The sequence below is a fragment of the Balearica regulorum genome, chromosome 2, assembly GCF_011004875.1.
Source record: "Balearica regulorum gibbericeps isolate bBalReg1 chromosome 2, bBalReg1.pri, whole genome shotgun sequence".
NCBI lineage: Eukaryota > Metazoa > Chordata > Aves > Gruiformes > Gruidae > Balearica > Balearica regulorum.
The window spans coordinates 725540-749856 of NC_046185.1; the positions used below are offsets into that span (position 1 = coordinate 725540).

A 24317-nucleotide genomic window follows, 5' to 3' on the forward strand; every position below is an offset into this window, starting at 1 on the left:
CATGTCTGTCTTGTACTGTGGACCCCAGAGGTGGATGCAGTGCTCCAGATGGTGTCTCACAACAGCAGACTAGAGATGGAGAATCACCTCCCTAAGAAGGACATGGACCTGTTGGGAGTGAGTGCAGAGGAGAGCCATGATGATCAGAGAGGGCTGGAGCACCTCTGCTATGAAGACAGGCTGAGAGAGTTGGGGTTGTTCAGCCTGGAGAAGAGGAGGCCCTGGGGAGACCTTATAGCAGCCTTCCAGTACCTAAAGGGGCCTACAAGAAAGCTGAAGAGGGACTTTTTACAAGGACATGGAGCGACAGGACAAGGGGGGAACGGGTTTAAACTTAAAGAGGGTAGATTTAGATTAGATATTAGGAAGAAATTCTTTACTGTGAGGATAGTGAGGGGCTGGAGCAGGTTGCCTAGAGAAGTTGTGGATGCCCCCTCCCTGGAAGGGTTTAAGGCCAGGTTGGATGAAGCTTTGGGCAACCTGGTCTAGTGGACGGTGCCTCTGCCCATGGCCATGGGGTTGGAACTAGATGATCTTTGAGGTCCCTTCCAACCCACGCCATTCTGTGATTCTGTGATTCTATGATGCAGCCCAAGATACACTTGGCCTTCTGGGCTGCAAGTGCATATTGCTGGCTCATGTCCAGCTTTTCATCCACCAGTATCCCCAAGTCCTTCTCTGCAGGGCTGCTCTCAATCCATTCCTCCCCCAGTCTGTACTGATACAGGGGTTTGCCCTGACCCATGTGCAGGACCTTGCACTTGGCTTTGTTGAACTTCATGAGATTCACACTGGCCCACTCTTCAAGCCTTTCAAGGTCCCGCTGGATGGTGTCCCTTCCTTCAAGCAAATCAACTGCATTGCTCAGCTTGGTGTGATCTACAAAGTTGCTGCTGGTACACTCAATCCCACACTCCATGTCATTAATGAAGATACTAAATTCTGCAGCATGAAGAAAACACATCACATTACCTTACCCAATATTTAAATGTTTTTCTAGCTGTATATGCTAATAGCTACTAACTAGAAAGCACTCTAGATGAGTAGCTTTAAAGAAAACCGCCATATGGAATAAAACTGAACATTGTAGCATGCCTCTCTGCTTCCATAAACAAACCCCTGCCCATGTAGTGTCCTTTTGGACTAGGAAATCAGCTGTCTGTGTGTTTGAAGTAACAGATACAGAGATCTTGATCTGCTCAAGCTTTTTCTCCTTACATGCAGAAACTTCAACCTCTTCAACTCTCATTTGAATCCACAGGCAATGGTAATCTTTCCTTATAGATGCAGACACAACCAGTCACTCTTGAAACTGGTTTTTATTCCCCAGGCTCTAAGTCTGTATCAGTAGACCATCAGCTTCCCATCTTGCACAAACAAGGTGCAGACACTTGTGCCACTTCTGATATACCAGCAGATGCATCACAAGTGCAAACAGGACCATATCTTTCTGAATGCATTCCAGATAATTCCCAAGACTGTCATTCACTCTCTGGAATCCTATTCAGTAAGTTTTTTTTCTCTTAAGAGTTGCAGAGTATTTAAGGTTTTTTTTTTTAAATTAAAATCCTGGTTAGTTATCATGTCAGCTGTTTCAAACCAGAATTAATCTACTTCTCTCAAGGATTCTATAGAGAGATATACTCCAGTGCATACACAGCGAGTGCAATGTGTGTAGATGGTTGAAATTGCTGCTCTTGCTCACCTATACATGCAGTTATAAGTGTCCTGTTTTCGCCTCATTGCATACACACCGACTGTCTCTGTAGCACTAGTGCTATTACTCTGCACACTGTAGAGCTCATCTATGCACGCGTAGCAGGCTGCCCACTCAGAGTTACAACTGCTGCTACAAACAAGTTGTCACACAATGCAGACAAAAGTATGAAATCTTCGGATTCTTTCTGAACTTCATTTCTAAAATAAAAATGGGGATCTCTTCAGGAGAATCAAAGTACGTGACAGCTCTATTTTATAAGTAAGCAAACTCTAGCATTTCCCTACATTTAGGCTCAGGCTGATCTAGGGTCTTCTTGCAGGAAAAGGATACTTTTTTTACAGTTTTCCTGCCTTTCCTTGGGAACACTGTAGTGGTCAAACACACTTACTGTAGCTACTCTTAAATTTGTTGTGTCTATTTGTTAGGGACTTGTACTTATACCCTTGCAGGTCATGAGTTACTTAGGCTTATGGTGGCAGAAACATAATTTCTGGGGTTTATTTCACAGTCAGATCTGTGTGTCTATTTTGGAAGAAATTAAACACCACCTGAAGGAAGTGAGGAGGCTTAATGACTAGAACCTTGCCTGGGCAAACACAGCAATGGCACACTCAGCAGGCTGCAGGTTCTTTCCAAGTGGGACTTGATGGTGCTTTCTCAGCATTAACTTCTAAGAAGGAGCTGGCTGAAATAACGCACAGCATCTCCCTCCTTGCGAGCCAAAGAGGGTGACGATGCAGATTTTCCAGCCTTATTAGTCAGCCAGAGGTCTGTTCATGCTCCGGTGTTTGGTGCAATCCAGTTCAGGTGTTTGCTGCGGCCTTCAGGACCTGTTTTCACAGGTAAAGGTGACGTCTGGAGACCAGGCTGCCCCGCCCCGGCCTGTCTGTCCCTGGTGCTCCTAGGGTGGCTGAGGCACCGACCCTGCTTCCCTGTGGTCAGTAGTGATCTCTTTGCTGATTCTTCGGAGGCTGAAGACTCCTCAGCACGGCTGTAGGTGGGCGATAGTCTGGGCTGAGCAGCGTGAAGGCTGATGGCCCAAAAAGTGTCCCAGCCTGGGTGCTGACAAACCTGCTTCCTGCCTGCCCTCCGGCCACGCCACTCCCTCTGCCCAGCCCGCACAAAGCCCAGGGGAGCAGTCATCGGTGCGTTTCACAGCCGAGGCTGACACTCCTTAGTGCACACACAGCGAAATGACACCCTCCAACAAGGACGGGAGGAGGAAACACCCTCCCGAGAGACTGTTTTTATTCTGGCAGCACCTTCGAGTGCAGAAGTCTCTCCACATTACAGGAGAAGCACAGGTACCCTTCTGAACATCCCTCACAGACCAGTGACCCTCCTGGGACCATCTGTCCCACTTCACCTATGATCACTATATGCAGTCATACCAGGAGTCCCTCCAGCTCCATATTTGTTTTCTCCCTGTGGCCAGTGGCTTAGAAAAAACCATGAGGATCATTTTGCTTTTGCATCAAATTTATTTCTTCACTGGTACTATTTTTCCTGCTTATTCATGAATATATTGACTACCACAAATCCTTGAGGAACTAAAGTGACTCTTCTTATTGTAAAAACTACCCCACTTAGTCTTCCCCCTATCTTTCCTGACCTACCTTTCCAGCCACAAATTTTGGGATGATGGAAAAGTGTTCTGACAAAGTATTCCATGCCTGTCCTGTTCTCACATACTTTCTCTAACCATCCTAAAACTTCCTGTGGGAAGGAGTGCTGCAGAGTAAGTACAATTGAGAAACAGTGTTTCCTGGTGTTCAATTTGAACTCACTACCTACTTGTTTAATTTTATGCCCTTTTTGTTCTTGTGCTGGAGGAGAAAATGGACAGCTGTCCCTGGTTATATTTTGTTGATGTCTTACCTAGACTACAGATTCCTAGTTCCAATGTATAATAGCCCTTGTCAAGATGTGAGGAATGAGATTTTTCATATTCACAACACATTCAGGTTGTCACTTCCCTCTGAATCTGTGTAGTAGTGTTATTTTTCTCTATTCCTTACTTAATAATACTTAGCATTAGCTGACACTTTTCCTTCAAAAGCCCATTTTCTCCTTGATTTATGAGAGTATTGAAATAATTATATTAATCAATAAAATATACAATTAAGGTTGTTTCACCATTTTATATTTATCAACATTGTATTTCAGCTGCCATTTTGATTGTCCAGTGAGTATCATAAGGTTCTTCTGCTCCTTCATTTTTGGTTTTTGTAGTTGGCTCTCATCATTACTGCTCTGGGCAAGCTGGCATTATGAGCAGTTTGATGTCTGCATGACCATTCATCCCCTTTATGGGTTATATCTGAATATGTTGAATATGTTGGTTTCATATCCAAGAATGAATGGAACTCTGGGAGCATTTCCTTAAAATGAAAGACTAAAGACACTACAAAAATAGTTAAGAGCAGGTACGTAGGTCACTTGAGCACACCAAAATGGAGGTATATAGTAGACTGTGTTTTATTTTCAGAGAAAAAAGATAGAATGAGAATTAGAGTGGAAAGATAAATCCAGACAATCTAGACTACAAATAAGGCTACATGAGTAGACTATAAAGATGATTATCTATTGGAATACTTCGCACAGGGACCTGTTAGATTCAGTTGCTATCTTTATATTAAGACCGTATTTTTTTCCTGTTGTGTCATGCAGCTCTACTAGGTGTTATAGTTCGAAGCAGGAGTAACTTGTGGGAGTTTGAGGCAGGAGTAATACAGCACTGATCTGTGCTATGCAGGTAGTCAGATAAGAAAGTCCACTTAGGCTTTATCTTGAAACTATTCTAGCTTTATACTTACAGCTATTAACAAGAGTGATAGTATGGGCCTGAAGGTTTTTTTCTTCCCCCAACATCCATGGCAATCCCTTCCATTTTGGGAGCAGAGGTGTTGGATGGCAATGACAATAGCAGCTGCTTTCACCCTATATACTCACACTTCCTATTAATGTAACTTTGCATGAGTGGTCAAGGACAGCCACATTCTTTTTTTTGATTATGAGGAAACCTCTGTTGGCATATTAGTGCTGGGGCCCCAGGAAAAGTATGTCCAAGCATTGACCTTAATTGACAGTTAGAAGCCAAAGTGCTGTGGAGTTCTCTGCAGATCAGTAGGATATTATTTATTGAGTTGCATTTGTGGCACAACAAGCTTTTCTTCCAAAAATTGGTTAAAATCAAATTTGTCTTTAGTTTCAAATAATAGATTTCCTACAGACAATTGTCAAATATTTAATATGAGCCACTTCAGCTCAGCTTTTTCCCAACATCAAGAGATTGAAGAAGCATCATGTCCCTTGTTTTTTTATTTCTTCATGGATCTCATGAAGACTTGTCTGACTTCTGACCGTGTTACAACAGCAGGACACCCTTATACTTGCCTGCATTCCACTTATACCCTGCTTCTGCTCATATGCTGAGGTGATTATAACACTCAATTTATAAGGATTCAGAGGGTGCATTTATATAAATGCATATACTTTTTGCTTTAGTGCCGTATTACACACAGTAAATAATTTTTGTAGCATTTGGAAATGAGTTTTAATGGAGTCCAGATAATAACCATCAGCATTGTTCTTTAGAGGGGAGAGAAAAGGTAGCTTTAAAATAAAAGGCAAATTTAAGCTTAGCAATCAGCAGCTGAGAAAAGAAAGTTGGAAATTCTGTAGGATGCATCATCCTTGTTCATCATAGTGCTACCCAATTTGATTTGTTCCTTATTTTGCCTAAAGACATTTAACTGTGTTAAAGTAATGCTTAAGTGATTACCACCTTTGCCTGATTTAAGGCTCCTCATCCATTTGGGATGAACTTTCTCCAACATTACCCTGTGTCCTTTGAATATCTTCCCTTTTGGTTTTGCCATCATGAACCCCCAACCCTCACCATTTATTAAGGATGGATGTGTCACTGGAGCGAAACTGCTTTCACTGTTGGTTATTCTTTTCTTGCAGCTCTCCCTCCCCTCATGGCTCGTCGATCTCAAAGCTCCTCACAGGGGGACAATCCCCTTGACCCTAACTATCTTCCTCCCCATTACAAGGAGTATTACCGCTTAGCTCTGGATGTGCTTACTGAAGAGGGCAAAGAAAGTTACCAACGCTTTCTGGCAGAGGAAGCAGCCCCAGATTTTCTTTGCAACTCAGAGGTAGATCACATCATACAGAATCTCCAGAAACCCCAGTATGCCAACCAGGAAGGTAGCACAGACACTGCAGGTGACAATGACATGGATGGATCATCTGGGACTTACTGGCCCATGAACTCAGACCTCGCTGTTCCTGAGCTTGACCTGGGCTGGCCAATGGTCTTTGGGTTCAGGGGAACAGAGGTGACAACCCTTGTGCAACCACCACCCCCGGACAATCCCAGCATTAAGGAGGAGGCTCGCAGAATGATTCGAGCAGCTCAACAGGTGAGAAATTGAAGAGCCTAGCTAGAGCAGAGATAAAATTATATGTGTGTGAAAGATGAATCAGAATGCGTCAGGTCCTCTGCTAATTTCCTTAACTTTGCCCCCAGGACCTAACAGAGGGGAAGGATGATTCTAAAACTACCATTTATGGCATCAAAGCTAGCCTCTGCTCTCTGGTCTCATGGAAAAGTGTGTAAGGCCATGATAAAACATACAAAGAGTTCACAGAGTAACAGAATAGTTGAGGTTGAAAAGGACCTCTGTAGATGGTCCAGTCCAGGTCCTCTGCTCAAAGCTGGGTTGATTAGAAAGGGTTACTTAGGACATGTCCTTGAGTATCTCCAAGGATGGAGACTCCACAACCTTTCTGGGCAACCTGTTCCAGTGTTCAATCACCTTTACAGTAAAAGAGGTTTTTTCTTATGTTTAACTAGAATTTCCTATGTTTCAATTTGTGTCTTGTGTCTTGTCCTTTCACTGAGTACCACTGACAAGAGTTTGGCTCCATCTTCCTTACGCCCTTCCATCAGGTATTTATACTCACTGATAAAATAAGAGTTGGTAAGCACAAGGAGATGGAATTTTGAAGCTACTTCCCATACTATCACCATATAGATGCAGCTATATAGTGGCTGACTGAATGTTGGCCAGGAAGTTACCTAAAAATGGCATGGGTGTGTTGGAGGGAGTGAGCAGGTAGTGGCCAAGCAGCTCAATACAACCTTCCAGTGTGGCTACATGACCAAAAAAATACCTGCTATCATTGGATTAATGAGTAAGGGACCACTCAGTGGCAGTGAGGTTTTTCCCTCACCTCTTAGCCTCGCATACAGAATATGCACCTTAGATAGCAATTCTGTTTCCAGTTCTGGGGTCCACAATGTCTAAAGGAACCTTTAAATGAGAAGGTTCATGTTTAAAAAGGAAGTTGAAATGGAGACAGTGCAGCTTGGGAATGTGAGGTGCTGGGGAACGTGATCAGTCAGTGCATAAGCAGACACAGATTGCTGATGATTTTCTTGCATTCTTTTCCTAGGTGGTAGCCATAGTGATGGACATTTTCACTGATGTGGATCTGCTGTTTGAGGTGTTGGATGCTGCTGCTCGCAGAGTGCCTGTGTATATCTTGCTGGATGAAATGAACTCTCAACTTTTCCTCGATACAGCTGCTAAATGCAGAGTCAATCTTAACTATGTGGAGGTGAGCAAACCAAAGACCTGCCCTGCCTCTAATTCACACCCTGAGGGGGATATGTCCTGGGACACAGAGGGCTGTTACGACAGTAAAAACCTGAGAAAGGGGAAAATGGGCCAGAGTTCAGTGAAAGATGAGTATGAAGAAAACTAGGAGAGCTGGTACAACAATACAGGGCTGAAGGCTGAGGGCACATTAATAAAGGGGTTTATCTATCCATTGTGTTTGCAGAGAGAATCACTAGAGCTGAAGTATAAAAATGGTGGCAGGATGGAACTTAAAAGAGCAAGGGGAAGAAGGATAGGCAGGGGGAGGGAAGTAACAGCTTCCAACTGAGTCGGTGCTTTGTCTGGTTTGCAGTTCCTAAGGGTGAGGACAGTTTCTGGCCCAACCTACTACTGCCGCACAGGGATGTCCTTCAAAGGCCATGTGAAAGAGAAATTCCTCTTGGTGGACTGCATGGTGGTGCTGAGTGGCAGCTACAGGTGAGAAGCTCTGCAATGTTCCATGTCACAGTTTCAGTGAGAATGAGGCTGATTAATTGGTAAAGCAGTGCTTCGGCACTTCCAAATGAACATCAGTGACAAAAGTTTTTCTCACTGAAGGATACTGAGCAGCAATTTTCAGGAAAAATACACCATTTTGCAACCAAGGTAAATACATCAATTAAGCAAGCCCTTAAGCCCAGACAACTGAAGCCAAGCTTCCTTCGCATCATGAGTGTAAACGATCTGTAAAACAGATACAGTAATTATAAGGTGCTGTGGGTTAACCCCAGCAGGCAGCTAAGCCCTGCACAGATGTTCACTCACTACTCCCAGCAGAATGTGGAAAAGAATCAGAAGGGCAAACATGAGAAAATTTGTGGGTTGAGATAAAGACAGTTTAATAGCTAAAGCAAACCTGTGCACACAAGCAAAGCAAAATAAGGAATCCATTCACTACTTCCCATTGGCAGGCAGATATCTAGCCATTTTCAGGAAAGCAAAGCTTGACTTGGAAAGACAAAGACTATAACGCTGAATGTCTTCCTCCTCCTGCACAGAATCACAGAACAGTTGAGGTTGGAAGGGACCTCTGGCAGTCAGCTGGTCCACCCCCCCCTGCTCAATTAGGGCCACCCAGAGCCAGTTGCCCAGGACTATGTTCAGATGTTTTTTTAATATGTCTAAGGGGGGAGACTCCACACGGTCCCTGGGCAACCTGTTCCAGTGCGTAGTCATTTGCACAGTAAAAAAGTGTTTCCTTATGTTCAAACAGAACCTCCTGTGTTTCAGTTTGTGCCCATTGCTTCTGGTCCTGTCACAGGGCACCACTGACCAACCCTAATCCAACAACTCCTTCAAAGCAGAAGAGTTAAAGAGACCAAGGAGTAGGCCTTTACATTTCAAGAGCAAGTTAATTGTATGGAATTACCTATGCCTTTATTGTTAATAACTACACCTGTGTAATGCCCGAGTAGCTCAATACCCCTCTGTATGTTATTGTATCCAATTTTCTATTGTTAGACCAAAGCATATCTTATATCTTTGTTCATAAGCAAAATCTACTCCAGTCTGTCAGTATCCCTTCCCCCACTGCAGCCTCAAAAATTCCCTCAAATAACATCATATAGGAAGGCAAATGTAAATATTTCTTATGCTGATATTAGAAACCTTTTGTAGCTCAGCCTGAAAGTTCTCACGTACAATTTACTGGTAGCTGTCCAACATCCCTGCTCAAAGTAAAGCCATTTTCAAAGTTACGTAAAGTTGCTTAGGGCCATGTCCAGTCAGGTTTTGAATATCTCTTGGGATGCAGACTCCCCAACCTCCCTGGACAGTTGCTCCAATGTTTGACTACCCTCATTGTGAAGAATTTTCTTTATAGCTCATTGATATTTCTCTTGCTACAATTGTATCTGTTGCCTTGTATCCTGCAATGTAGAAGCAGGATCCTGGGAAGATGCTGGCTCCATTTTCCTTAAGCCAACCTTTGGCTTGTAGTTGAGGACAGCAATCGGCTTATTGCCCCCCTCCCGCCATCCTTAGTATACTTTTCTTCAGGCTGAACAAGCCCAGCTCTTCCAGTCTTGCCTCGTACCTAATATACTCTATCCTGATATCCTTCTTGGTAGCCCTCTGCTAAACTTCTTCCACTTTGTCAAAAGCTTTCTTGTACTGGGAAGCCTAAAACTGGGAAACCATGAACCAGTATATGCTAGGAGCCACCCAGCTGGAAAGCTTGACAGAAAAGGATCTGGGGATCCTGGTGGACACCAAGCAATGTGTCCTTGCGGCAAAGGTGGCAAATGGTATCCTGGGCTGCATTAGGCAAAGCATTGCCAGCAGGTTGAGGGAGGTGATCCTTCCCCTTTATTCAGTAGCGGTAAGGCCACACCTTGAGTACTGTGTCCAGTACAAGACAGACATGGACATACTGGAGAGAGTCCAATGAAGGTTCACAAGGGTGATGAAGGGACTGGAGCACCTCATATGCGAGGAAAGGTTGAGAGAGTTGGGACTGTTTAGCCTAGAGAAGAGGTGGCTTGGGGGGATCTTATTAATGTATATCAATACCTGAAGGGAGGGCGCAAAGAGGATGGACGGAGCCAGGCTCTTTTCAGTGATGCCCAGTGGCAGGACCAGAGACAATGGGCACAAACGGAAACACAGGAGGTTCCTTTTGAACATAGGGAAAAATTTTTTTACTGTGAGGTTAAGTGCATACTGGAATAGATTGCCCAGAGACCTTGTGGAGTCTCTCTCCTTAGAGATACTCAAAAAACATCTGAACACAGTCCTGGGCAACTGGATCTAGGTGGCCCTGCTTGAGCAGGGGGGTTTGGACCAGATGACTGCCAGAAGTCCCTTCCAACCTCAACCATTCTGTGAAAACCGGACTCAGTACTCCAGATACAGTGTCACAAGTCCTGACTAGGGGGGGAATAATTGCTTCCATTGACCTATTGGCTGCACTTTTACAACTGCAGCCCTGTATATGTTGTGCCACCATTGCTGCAAAGGTGTTGCTGTCTTTTTTCATCTTGTTGCCTGCCAGAACCCCCAAGTCATTTCCATCCAAGCTGCTTTCTAGATAGTCATCCTCAGCCTGTACTGGTGATAAGGTTGTTCAATCCCAGGTCCAAGATTCTGCATTTGTCTTTGCTGAATTTCATAAGGTTCCTCTCAGCACATTTCCCCGGCCTGTTGAGGTCCCCCTGACTGGTACATCAACTGCACCATCCCCCCATTCTGGTATCATCTGCAAGCTTGCTGAGGGTCCTGTTGTCCAGGTCACTAATGACAGTGTTAAAGACTATTTCCCCAAGCCTTGGCCCTCGAGGAACAGCACTTGTAACTGTCCACCAATCAGACTTCAAATCACTGACCACCACCCCTTAAGCCCGACAGTCCAACCACTTTCCCGTTTACTGTGGGCACACTCATTCAGTCTGCAGTGTTCCAATTTGGCTACAAAGATACTTATGTAAAGGCCATGTGGACACTCTTGCTAAAGTCAAGAAAAACCTCCTCTTCTGCTGGTCTCTTGTCCATGCAGCCAGCTTTCTATTTGTAGAAGGCAATGAGACTGGGTCAGGCATGGTTTGCCCTTGGTAAATCCTTGCTGTCTGATCCCAGTTGTCTTTCTGTTATTCTGGTGCCTGGAGATGGCTTCCAGGAAGATTTGCTCCACAATTTTTCTTCAGACTGAGGTAAGGCTGACTTGCTGTAGTTCCCTAGTTGATCCTTTTTCTCTTTTTAAAGATGGGCACAGAATTTTAGTTATAAAACCCGATTAGAACTCAAAGTAATTGCAGGAACATCTGCTTCATATAAGGATTATCATCAGCTTGCTCTCTTGCTGTTGTTATTAGACGGGCTTTTTTAGAACAGAAGTTCATGTATTGCCTTATAAAATCCTCTGCAAAGATGTGATGCCAAATCAGTTCATAACTATGAGGCTTGGGAACAATAGTGTGTAATGAATGGCTGCCTGAGCAGTAAATAATATTAGGAGAATTTTCTTCAGGCAAGCAAATGGTTTAATGTAAAGTGGTACAATCAAGTTGATGCTAATACACTATCATTACTTCTGTTTCTCTTTGTAGTTTTATGTGGTCTTTTGAGAAGATTCACAGAAGCATTGCACACATCTTCCAGGGGGAGCTGGTGGCCAGCTTCGATGAAGAATTCCGAATTTTGTTTGCACAGTCAGAACCTCTTGTTCCTCCAGCCAATGTCTTGGCAAAGGCAGAGAACACATTTGCCATGACTCCTTTTGGCAATAATATGCCTTTCTTTCCAAAAAAAACACCCTTGATGTTCCAGAGGGATGACAGTCTTTTTCCTTCCTTTATGGACAGAGTTGATCCAGACAGGTACTTCCTGTCAAATTTCAGGCGGGATGACATGTTGCGTCATACTGTGGAGGGATCAGCCATGCGAATGTATAAAAAGGTAGAAATGGAGAATTCCCAGATGGATCCTGTCAGGGGTTTTCTCCGTTCCAAGCAGTTGGAGTTGGATGCTTTTAAGAGACACAGTTTTGCAGAAGGAACATTTGAAAATTTTGCTTCTTCTAAACAGTATGCCAGGCAGATGTTCATGAACAATATGGATGAATTTAAAATACAGTCTAGTCATTTTCAGAAGGATCAGTTCTACCAGTACCAATTTGAACATCCTCATCTTTCTGGCAGACCTCAGGGACTCTTTGAGAGAATCCGAGGTGGTAGGCCAGGATTCAGTGAACTCGAAGACTATGGAGAGGGACCCAGATATCCTGAACTTGAATCCAATTTTCCACAGGAGGGTTTCCCCTTAAGGCTGGATTACGTACCTTCGAATTCTTCCAGGGAAGTGAGACATGGCTCTGATCAGCTGAATCCTGCAGGCAACGGCCCAATGGGAATGATGTTAAGAAGGCAGAATATAGGACAAAAATTTATTTGCCAGACTTCCCCTACACAGAAACAAAGCCTGGAACAACGCCTGTTCTTACAAGACAAAGATGAGGACCAAGATGAAGACAAGAACACACAGGAAAATAGAACAGGTTTACGTAACTGGAGGATTTCTTCATACCTTAGTGCATACCAGTCTGAACCAGAAGAAGGTCTTCCGATGCCTATGGAATCAGAGGCATATAATGATGTTCTTGGGGATACCCTCACAAAGCACCCCACTGACCTCATCCCAGCATTCAAATCCCCTATGACTTTTAATACCAAGTCACTGGGAATTGAAAGTGCCAAAGAATTTGCAGATCCTGATAGAGTAGGTGAAGAAACCCCTATCATGAAACAAGATGCCTTTAGGTCCAGAATAAATCCTTTGATCCAGAGGAGCTCAAGACTCAGGTCCTCTCTGATTTTCAGTGCTGCCAAGTTAGATCAGCCTAACACCACAATAGAAAAGGTTCAGATGATCCAAAAAGAACAAATGTCCAGTGAGTTGACAAAAGACAATGAAACTATTAAGACAGCTGCCTCATCTAAAGTGGCAGAACTTTTAGAGAAGTACAAAGCTGTGGGCAAAGACACAGAGCGAGCTACAGTCACTCATACCAAAGCTGTTTCCAGTTATCTACAGGAAGAATCACAGAACACAGAGAAGAAATGTACCAAATCCGTGCAATACAAGATTCTGGAGAGTAGGGTACTAGACTCCAAAGACTCCTGCAGTACTTACAAAGTGCATGGAGAGGCTGACAGACCATTTGGAATGGCCTCATCAACCCCCCAGCTTGTTGACACATTGAGTAAAGATCCCTTAGCACATATTAGCACTAAGGTGGACAAATTATCATCTCGGTTTTACCCCATAGAGAATAAACCTGCTCTTCCAGAGAAGGAGAGTCTTATATTTGTAGGAGACACTCAGAAATTGACTCTTCCAGAGAAGAAGGAAAGAGTGACATTCAAAGACGACACTCAAAAATTAGTCAATACAGAACTGAAGAAACCACAGATTAGGACAAGTACCACATCAGTTCTTGAAAACTTATCTAGAAGTCAAGGATCTGACAGCTCTCTGAATAAATCTGAGGAAGACTGTTCAAAACAAGAACAAAATCCAATGGAATTTTTAAGAAAAGGGTCACTACGGCTGAAGCAGCTTTTGAACCCAAAAGGTGAAAAGAAATTGGAGGAGGAACCCACTTCTGAGAGTGGAAAATCTGACAAGCAGGCTGTGGTTCTCAAACGATCTTCCATAGGGGACTGTCAGGAAATGATGGAGGAAGAAAAACCCCATAAATTTGCAACACCCCTTCCTCCCAAAAGCAGCCAGCCAACACAGGGGAGATTTCCTTCATCCACAGCTAACATCCTGTACAGCAGCAACCTCCGTGATGATACCAAGGTGATTTTGGAACAAATCTCTGCAAACAGTCAGAAGAACAGAGCTGAGCTGGCAAAGCAACTGCCATCCACTAGTAATCCTGATCTTTCTAAGTCCACTACAAACTTGGAAAGGAAAGGTGAGAAGGAGAAAAGCTGTAACATACATAGGTCAGAGAGTTTTGGGAGCCAGAAACGAAATCTTCAACGGCAACCATCAGAGGATAGAGATACCCTTCTGAAAAAAATGGAAAATATGAGGAAGGAGAAGCGAGTCTACAGTCGGTTTGAGGTCTTCTGCAAAAAGGATGAACATACAAGTCAAAGTGAAGAGGAATATGACACAGATGCCAAAGACAAGAAGATGGGAAAATTCATGCCCAAAATCCTGGGGACCTTCAAGACCAAAAAATGATCATAAAAATACTATTTAATTCCATATAATCACTGACTGTCAAAGGGGAATGAGGAAATAACTTGTTTATGATGGCTGTAAGCACCATAGGCCATACTTTTCATGGTTAGTGAGTGGAAATGTGCTCAGCATTAGACTCCTATGACACAATTTGCGCAATAAAGTAATGTGGTATCAGGCAACCTTATCACAGTATGTTTCAAATAAAATTATTAAATTGCCAAGATGCTTAAAACAAAGAAATAAAGTAAGAGTCTCTTTATGTTATGCTCAGGGAATATTTTCAGCAGACAAAACAATTCCACTTTTAGAAGGAAAGAATAAAAAATAGAAAATTCAATAGTGAGTTCAGTCCAGGAAAGAAAAATGCACACAGACATACACATGTGCATGTGGATGCACATTAACTGGAAAAAGTGTTTAAAAACCAATTGTTTCTCAGATACAGATACCTTTTATTTGTATCTAATAACAAATCAAATTTGGGAAGCAACTTTTTGAAAGTTTACAGGAGAAAAATAATATTGTAGACAACTTTTTACCCTTATCTATGGTTATGGTCTTGTCTAGCAGTTCATGCTCAGCTTTCATATTTACCATTTTCTAAACCTGTTGGTTGTGTTTTATTATTGGTTTGTTTCCTTATGTATAATGGAAGTGTTGCTTTAGGGGTGGGCTGAAAGAAGCAGCTGAAAGGCCATAAAAAAGGAAATTGACATGCTCTTAATAGAGAAAGACCTGGTTTTAGGGCTGCTTTTCAGCTGAGTCAGGAGTTTAATTAAGCATCTAAAATGCTGTCTTGGCCAAATAGTAACTTCCTCGACAATGTAACTCCAATTCATTAAGTGATTGTGAGGAGTAGGGGACATTCATTTGTTAGCGCATTTTTCTGTATGAAGACAAGGAAAGATGGGATTCATAACAATGGAAGGAATAAGGCTGCTGGAATTTTCAAGCTCAGAAGTGTTTCATCTCATGTAACTTTCTTATAGTAATTTGGTACCAAGCTTAACCATGCAGCTTTAAAACACTCCACATTAGCCTGTAGGTTCATGCTGTTGTGTTATAGTGTCTTGCAGGACAGAAGGTAGAGACAGAGGCTATCAAGAAAATGCTGTACATAATGTTTAGTTACTTAGCTGGTTGTATATTTTTCCTCAGCTTGGTCTCTCTCTGCTTGGCATCCAGCAGGATTGCCAAATTGGGATTTATTTTTTTTTACTGATCTTTGTGCTGTAGTCCAAAGAGATGACAGGGAAGAATACTCTCACATGGAACTGGGCTTCTGAATTTCCCGTTGCCATTAGCTTGTGTTTCATGATTACCCACTTGTGACACTAGCAGCAAACTCAGCAAACCAGTTCAGGTACATGGCTGACAGGTAGAGGCAAGAGGCTGCATCAGTTCCTGAAGGTAACTTTAGTAGGGTCTTTAAAGCTTTAGCTTTTTTTTTAGGATGCCTGCTCCCAAGGTAGTAGGCTTTATACAATTTAGCAGGCTTTATATAATTTACATATCTGTAACAATTAATGAATATTTTACTGTTTGTTGAAAACCTTGGGAAATGAATGTGCAGAAAGATAGTCTGATCAGAAAAAAATATTAAGCCCATTTCCATATTAATACAGATGGTGGCAAAAATCTGCAAAAATCAAGAGGAATTATCATTTTAACATGAGGTGGTAAACCTCATGTGTGTATATATATATATACACACATAAATATATATACATAAATATATATATATAAATAATTATATAATAGAAATAGTCAAGAGGGGAAAAAAAAAAAAGGAGGGAAGAAGCAGCCAAAATTGGAAAAAAGCTGAAATGGATTTCTTACACTTATTCCATATTGTATAAATGTATGTCATTTCAGATACAACCCATAATCTGTTACATACGTACAAATTCTCATAACTGAATGCTGTATGCATACTTATTTTGTCTGCTTTTAGTAACGAATCACATCCAGTTATTGGTGGGTCCCAAAATGAACTATAATGATCAATACAGTTGTTCTCTGCCAGATGATACAGATAGATAGAGATTATTTTACTCTGGAGAGGAAGATAGGCTATATAGATATATATCCTGATATAGATATGCTAGCCCTATTTTGTGTAAGTCTTACTCACATCATTCCATATCTCCCCAGCCTTTCCCAAATCTACCTGCTACAGCATTGTTCTGTAACAGACAAGTTAGTTAGAAATATAATTATTTCTATAGTCACAGATTACATTAACATTTTAGAATTTTGCTGTATTTGTTTAGATTTTTATAATTTTATCTTGCTCAACATGGTGCTTTCTGTATAAAAGTATGTTCCTGGCCAGAAGCAGAATCACTCATCTCTTTTAGTGATATGTTGATTACCAGATGTTGTAGGTGTATACAAATATTGCAGAATAACTAATTCATTTGATAATAACAAAAGCAATTTTAAGAACAAAAAGTAAGTGTTAGCAACCAGTCACCTCTCAGTCTGAGACTAGGTTCACAGAGGATCTTAGCTACTGTATTGTATTGTCAAATTGCTAGGTGCTAGGCTTTCAGTGGAAGTCACAACAGTGAATTAAGCAGTAGGCTCCCTTTTCCATGCATAAGAACTAGCATCTTAGACTCACAAGAGCCAACACGCTGCACAGAGCACTGCCGACACAACATGTTCACCTTGTCGTTGCCACTTCCTCTAACTACCTGTACCTGAGATAGACAGGAAATGCCTATTTTATGACTACCAGAATTAACCAGGACTTACTGTAAGCCACATTCCCAGCTCCCTAGTATTATCAGACTTAAATGACCACACCTGGTACCAGAAGTGAATGTACTATTTTTTTACTTAACTAGCCTTGGTGTTTAGAAGCTAAAGGATAAAATGGATATTCTATCAATGGCAGTGGTACTCACATATTGGAATTTAGTGCCTGAATCCTCTCTGTAACTGTGGTCCCAACGTTCTGGAATAACAATCATTTATCAAAGGTGAAGTAAAATTTCAGGGACAGAGACTTCTTACAAGAACTTCAAGTTAATTAGGAGAAAGTATCAAAAATCAGCATTAAAACAGGAATATAGGTTTAAAGTTTACTATAGTCCCACTGCTGCCTGATAACAACTTCATGATGTTTCAGTAATAGTATCTCTTGGAACATTGCTTTCTGAAAGGAAAAAAAAATAAATTACCATATTATTCATTGAAAAAGATACCCCTATATTTTTCCCCCTTTCACACACAGCAAACACTGAAAGACAAAGATTTTCTGTAGTGCAATATAAAGTATTTATTATTATAATATTTACAATATTACATGGTAGGTAAGCTATTAAATGGTGTAGCAAAATCCACCTATATTTAAAGTGCTTTTCTACTTGATTTTAATGAAAATAAGCCACCATTGATTATGTTCATTTACCTCAGAAAAGTCACAGAAATTAGTGGAAAACAAAATGACAGGCTTATGAATAATGGGGATAATGAAGATTATCTGTGAAGAGCTTAGTCTTGGTCTTCAGAGAACAGTTAGTTACCAGTTCTGCTCAAAAAAAATAATCTGCATTTAGGCAGTGCACCTGAAACTGCTAAAGAATCACAGAATCATAGAATGAGTTGGAAAGGACCTTCAAAGATCATCCAGTCCAACCCTCAGGCCATGGGCAGGGACATCTTTCACTAGATCAGGTTGCTCAAAGCCCGATCTGTCCTGGCCTTGAACACTTCCAATGATGGGGCATCCACAACTTCTCTGGGCAACTCGGTCCAGTGTACCACCACCCTCACTGTAAAAAGTTTCTTCCTTATGCCCGGTCTAAACCTACGCTCTTTCAGTTTAAAAACCATTGCCCCTTGTTCTGTCACTACAGGCCTTGGTAAAAAGTCCCTCTCCATCTTTCTTATAAGCCCCCTTAAAGTACTGAAAGGCCACGATAAGGTCTCCCTGGAACCTTCTCTTCTCTAGACTGAACAACCCCAACTCTCTCAGCCTGTCTTCATAGGAGAGGTGTTTCAAGCCCTCTGACCATTTTCTTGGCTGTCCTCTGAACCTGCCCTAACTCGTCCATGCCTGTCTTTTGCTGGGTACCCCAGAGCTGGACACAGTACTCCAGGTGGTATCTCACAAGAGCAGAGTAGAGGGGGAGAATCCCCTCCTTTGACCTGCTGGCCATGCTTCTTTTGACACAGCCCAGGATACGCGTGGCTTTTTGGGGTGCGAGCACACATTGCTGGGTCACACCCAGTTTTTCATCCCCCAGTGTCCCCAAGTCCTTCTCAGGGCTGCGCTCAATCCATTCCTCCCCCAGCCTGTATTGATACTGGGGATTGCCCCGGCCCAGGTGCAGGACCTTGCACCTGGTCTTGTTGAACTTCATGAGGTTCATATGGGCCCTGAATATGTCTAATACATTTAAGTATCAGAATGTTGCAGTTTTATGTAATTTTTTTGCAATACTTCAAACAAGGAATATGAACAGACAGTATTCGTTGTTCTCATGGTACGGGAGCAAATAGTGCTGTGCCTTTGTCTTGTAAGACTGGAAGGCAAAGGGATTAGATTCTTTTTCCTGTTGGTTTGTCCAAAGTAGTACATTGTTTCATGCAATGAATACAGCATTTCCCTTCAGCTGGATTAACTGTCAAATGCTTGATATATTTTGCTCTCCCTTGCTGTCACTGGCTCAGTTAGGGGACTGATGAGATGATGTACTTCACCTGGGTAGAACACTTCCATATTCACTACTCATGTTGTGGGGAGGACTTTGATATCGGAAGACTCTGCAGTGCAGATTTACATATGGTTCCATAGGCCTGGGAGTAACTGCCCAGTGATGCTTTTGGATCACCAGCAGCTCCCATATTTGCAGTAATCTGGAACATCTTTTTAGTGGACTTCAGAAAGGGACGAACATCTTTGCTGTAAAACTGAGTATTTCTTGGATTCTGTGTGAGAAAGAAAAGCCAAGATAGTAACCTGTAATCAGTTTTCTAAAATACATATAAGAAATACAGATTTTGCTTCAGCTGAGGAGTAGGACAGATCATGAATGTTGTATGAATAATAAACAAAACAGACTGTTTTGTAAAATCAAGAATAGGATGATGAGAATGATGTGAGGGAGAAGGGCTTAAGAATGGGTGTATCAAGAGTGAACTAGTGGCACGGGAACAAGATATGACAAACTAATCCTGCACTGGAGCATTCCAAAGGCCTGTTTGCCTAGTATGTTGTTTTCAACAGTAGTGAATGCGTTAAATACATGTACAAAAGACAGATCATCATCATCATCATCATCCCTTAATACATCCTCCTGGCTTCTGCCAATCAAATGGCTCGGTGACTTTCTGAGTTGGAAGCTGCATATGGATACTGTGTTTACCAGCCCGGTGGGGAAAAGTTAATAATACCTTAATACATTACAATACGCAATGCATTACAATACATTTGAATCTGCAGTTCGAGAGGAGAGCTGTTGCAGTACAGCTAATGCTTTGTGAACCTCTATAGTTAACTGAAAGGCAAGAGCTTCCACTCGCTATTGTGGCACTGGCTGCTGGCACCCCAGCCATTATAGGAGTCTTTCCGGGTCAAATGGCTGAGAACAAGAGTTTCATGAACCTGACAGGATATTGAAAATGAATGCAGACTGAATGCAGAGTAAACTGGAATGTCAGATCTTTTCAGCTCCTGCTGAGGCTGATTGAGAAAGATGGAAAAGTCAACATTCACTTAACATAAGATTAGCCACAATGCTGATGACCTTCTACCACAATATCCTGTCTCTGACACTAGTCAGTATTAGCCTCCCAGGGAACAAATATTAAAGCACAGGGCATGCGTAGGGTTACCTTCTCCCTATTATGCTCTTCCAGTAACAGAAAGTTGTTCACAATTGCCTAAAGATTCTTCATAATGCATTGCTCATATGTACATCTGCACGCACAGCATTTGTTCCACAATCTCATGTTGTGGAATAAATGGTTCCACACTTGTGGAATAAAATGGTTCCTCCTCTTCCTCTCAAAACATTTTGAGTGGGATTCCAAAGCAGAGGGGCTGAAAGATGGGTTGAAAGTGTGCATGCAGACATACTTCAAAGTTAATGGCAATCATGTCTCCTTTTAGCAGGTATTCATATGTATTTTCCTATCAATCACAACAGTAAGAAGAGATCCAGTAGGAACAAGCTTGACTCTTAACAGTGTCTGCAGCTTTTTTCTAGCTTGAAATGGTTCAGATCATTCAGAGCTGTGTTCAAAGAAGTAAGTTGCTTTAAGGTAAATGTGATATTGCATGCTGACACAAAGTAGGTGATCCCACCCAACTCATCTTTGATAGTGTCCTGTCAGAAGTCTCTTCACACAACTGTGCTTAGCACACATTTTGAATGTTGGAGCTCCATGTGGTGGGTTGACCTTGGCTGGATGCCAGGTGTCCACCAAACCACTCTATCACTCCCCTCCTCAGCAGCACAGAGAGGGGAGAAAAATAAGATGGAAAAACCCCAAACTTGTGGGTCAAGATAGAGGCAGTTTAATAAAGGAAAAGCAAAAGGCTGCGCAGGGAAGCAAAGGAAAAAACCGAAAAGATTTATTCTCTACTTCCCATCAGTAGGCGATGGCTGGCCACTTCCTGGGAAGCAGGACTTCAGTACGTGCAGCAGTTGCTCCGGAAGACGAATGTAAATAATGAATGCTCCCCCTTTCTCCTCCTTTCTCTCGGCTTTTTATTGCTAAGCAGATATCATATAGTATGGAATATCCCTTCGGTCAGTTTGGGTCAGCTGTCCTGGCTATATCCCCTCCCAAGGTATTGCCCACTCCCAGCCTACTGGTGAGGGGAGGAATGTTGGAGAGACAGCCTTGATGCTGTGTGAGCACTGCTCAGAAGTAGCCAAAACACTGGTGTGTTGTCAGCACCTTGCTAGCTACCAATACAAAGCACAGCACTATGAGGGCTGCTATGGGGAAAATTAACTCCATCTCAGCCAGACCCAATACACTCCAGCACATAGACACTCAAATATTCTTTTGTGGGGATGTAAGAAAGTCCCACGACAAACAAGTCAATCTTCAGTGCCACCTAAAATGTAATCTGTGGTGCCTCCTTCCACATTCTTCCTCTGCCATAAGCCTCCTCTGATCACCTTGTATTGGCTAGACTCTCCTTGAGCTAGTCAGTGGACAACTACCTTGGGAAAAAGAAAAAGCAGGGGCAAGGTGGTCATTTAAGAACCAGATGAGGATAAGAACTTTTACAAGGAAGCATGGCCAAGAAGAGGAAAGAGAGAGGAGCAGAGAAGAGAGGACCGAAACCTTCACTGTTCAGCAACAGCAATCCACTAGGTTGGTTCCAGAGGTAGTGTGAATTCTCCAGTTAAGTTTGGAATATCCAACAGTCTCAATTTGTTTAAAAAAGAATTTGCTACCTACACACTTTGGATAGGACAAGCCAGCAGTGGTAATAATGTAAAAGCAACTGATCTGTGATACTGAAAGTCAAAGGGAGGTTTTGGTGCTGCTGACAATCTGAACAATGCGATGATCTGAAATGGTGTTCAAATCCTCACTTGTCTGAAGTGATAAAATTTCAGGTAGAATGGAGTCCAAAATTACCCTGTCCTCTAGGAAAAGGGCAGTGGAAAAAAAGTAATGTATCTCAGCACATCTCAAAAGATGTTGCATTAAAAACGCAACATGGGAAAAAGAAGTAGAGGCAGAGAAACTGCAGAGATTTTTTTACTTCTCTTTTTTATTACAGTTAGCTGACATATATGATCCATTACAATTAATCTTTGTGAAAACAATATTGCTAATGAGGCAGACACTTAGATTTACAAAAGGTCTGTGCTACTTCATGTTCTCTGAAGTACCTAATTCCTGTACTCAAATTCAACAGTCATTCACAGAACTCCTGCATAAACCTATAGGCACCAAAATACTCTTGCTGCTCAAGTCACAGGTAATAGGGTTTTCTGAAAGACTGGGATTAGACTTAAAACTCCAGGAGAAAGTCTTTATAAACCCAGACTAGCTGAAGACCAGCATTGCCAGACATATAAGATTTCAGTCACATCTGTGCCCTTAGCATTTCCTGGTGATTACTATAGATGGACTTCCTCTCAACACTCTGCCTCATGCAGAGAACTTAACTCAGGATCGTAAACTTCATTAGAAGACAAAACAGGTGAAATGTAGGTATTGCAATGCTGAAGACTGCAATATGCAAGTTCCTATATAAATCTACCCTATATTAGAGGCACGTAACGTCTAGTTATTTCCCCTACTAGCAGAAACTCTTCAGTTAGCACACTCTTCAGCACCCTATAAAGGGAACATACTCTGTACAAGCCCAATTGCCTTATCAAACTAGGTTACTGGTACCATTTGAGTGATACTACATACAAGCAATGAAATTGCAGCGTATGTCTTTGTCGTAAGTAATTTTAACTGATAAAAATGTATTAATTTAGTCACTCTCAGAGCAGTATGTCTTGCCTCTCATTTAAATATTGTTACAAGGTTGCAAATTAAGATAATTTGTGTCTATATAATTTTGGTCCATGAAAAATTAAGGGTGGTGGTTTTTTTGGGTAGGATTGCTACTCACATTATAAAGGTTCTGTACACTTGTAGGAGGTAGCCGAGCATTTGCATTTGCCCATGTGATTTGTCTCCCCTGTTTCCTATCATTGGAGATTCTGGCCTGTTGAGAAGGTTGTGCAGAACAGTACCTCATCACAGCACCAGAATTTGCATTACCTGCAGAAGAAAAAACATGAGAGAAATTAGGAAAATCATGAGGACGCAGAACCCACTGAGGCAGGGACAGAACATAAAAACTTGAGTCAGCCCCTGCCACCTTGCTTCATCTCACAAACAGAAAAAAATATTCAGAATAAAATTAGAATGTAGCAAACAAAACCAGTTCAAAAGGGCATCGGAAAAGATAACGGCAGTAGAGAAGCAAAGAGAAAACAGAAATGAACATAGAGTCAAGACTGAGGCAGGAAAAAGCCAAAGAGAATGTCACACTCAAAACTCACTCAACAGTGTTTTGTTCTTATGTCATTTTCCTCCCACACATGTAAATTCCTCTTATTTCTTTTTCCCCACTCAATATCTTTTCTTCTTTCATCCCCATAGTAATGCCTCATGGTGGATTACATCCCATTGTAGGAGGGTAGTACCTACTTTGAATAGCAGTGTGTGTTATAGGATTGTATATCACATTGATCTTTGATCTCTGACATAAAGTTCTTGCTAAATATTCACTCTGGCTGGATACTTCTGGCTGGACGCTGGTTGTGGTTCCAGCAAGCATATGCGAACTTTTTAGAAGAGGCGGTGTTGGTTCTCTCTCTCCTTTCCTGATAGGTAAAGTCACAGAGCTGGAATTTGGAAGAAGCGGCCTGGATTCAGACTGACTTAGTTGAATGTTTTCTCTCTGCACTTGCTCCTTTGGATGTCTATTTAATTTCTTTTCAAGGATCATCTACAGAAAGGAGAAGTTGGTTAGCCTTAACACAGCTACACAGCAGAGCAGAGGAACAAAACATAAAAACAAAGAGAAAGACTTACAAATAACTGCAATTTATTTCACAGGATAGGTAACAAGTATAATTTTAAAATTGATTTAGGGCTGGATAGAAGATAGAAATAATATTCTCAGTGGAAAGAAAGAATAGGCTGAAGCATTAAGAAAAAGGATTGGGTGAACAGGCAATTTCTATATATCCTGAGGGAGACCACCACTAAATAAAATGGGCATTAGCCTTGGAAAAGACAGAATCTATATGCCCAAAAGGTTAACACTATCTTGTTTCTTACCATCCCTTTCTAGAACTTTGCAAAGCTGATTTTGTAATGGTCAAAACAACATTCATTCCGCTTAGTTCATAATTATTTCTCACCTACCTCTACAGGCTGTTATTTAGCAACAGAATCCTTGCCAAGGTTTTAGGCCTTGGTGCAGACAATCTGCTCTCAACTTCCTGTAATCACAGTTGTCCCATATTTGACACTCTATCAGTAAGATTATTTAAAACTATTCACTTGGTTCTTAGCCTTGTACCTAGGTTATCTGTGACCAATCTATTGATATTTAGAATATCTTTTCTACTTGTGCTCAGTCTTCACTTTACTAATTCATCTGCTCATGACTCCTAACACTCTATCACAGTAGAGTTGATTAATTTTCTTCTGTTAAAGACCTTTAAAGAAATTTTAAGTAG

At 41.8% G+C, this 24317-nt stretch overlaps 2 protein-coding genes across 4 annotated transcripts in view; one reads left to right on the forward strand and one right to left on the reverse strand.

Moving 5' to 3' along the window:
• Window positions 1-14329, forward strand: part of FAM83H (family with sequence similarity 83 member H) — a 29491-nt gene extending 15162 nt beyond the window's left edge. Inside the window, exons 2-5 of the mRNA XM_010310033.2 lie at window positions 5690-6150; window positions 7187-7351; window positions 7706-7830; window positions 11436-14329. Coding sequence (XP_010308335.2) covers window positions 5704-6150; window positions 7187-7351; window positions 7706-7830; window positions 11436-14082 — 3384 coding nt within the window. The 5' untranslated portion in view covers window positions 5690-5703 and the 3' untranslated portion in view covers window positions 14083-14329. The remainder of the gene's footprint in view (window positions 1-5689; window positions 6151-7186; window positions 7352-7705; window positions 7831-11435) is intronic.
• A 2516-nt stretch (window positions 14330-16845) lies between these two features.
• Window positions 16846-24317, reverse strand: part of MAPK15 (mitogen-activated protein kinase 15) — a 29917-nt gene continuing 22445 nt past the window's right edge. The window contains exons 11-14 of one of the 3 annotated variants that reach the window (XM_075743132.1): window positions 23278-23578; window positions 22694-22845; window positions 18799-19026; window positions 16846-17248 (exon numbers count right to left, since the gene is read on the reverse strand). In XM_075743132.1, coding sequence (XP_075599247.1) covers window positions 18823-19026; window positions 22694-22845; window positions 23278-23578 — 657 coding nt within the window. In that variant the 3' untranslated portion in view covers window positions 16846-17248; window positions 18799-18822. Of the gene's footprint in view, window positions 17249-17573; window positions 19027-22693; window positions 22846-23277; window positions 23579-24317 lie in introns of those variants that run through there. The other 2 variants (XM_075743133.1, XM_075743131.1) reach the window with 2 other exon arrangements.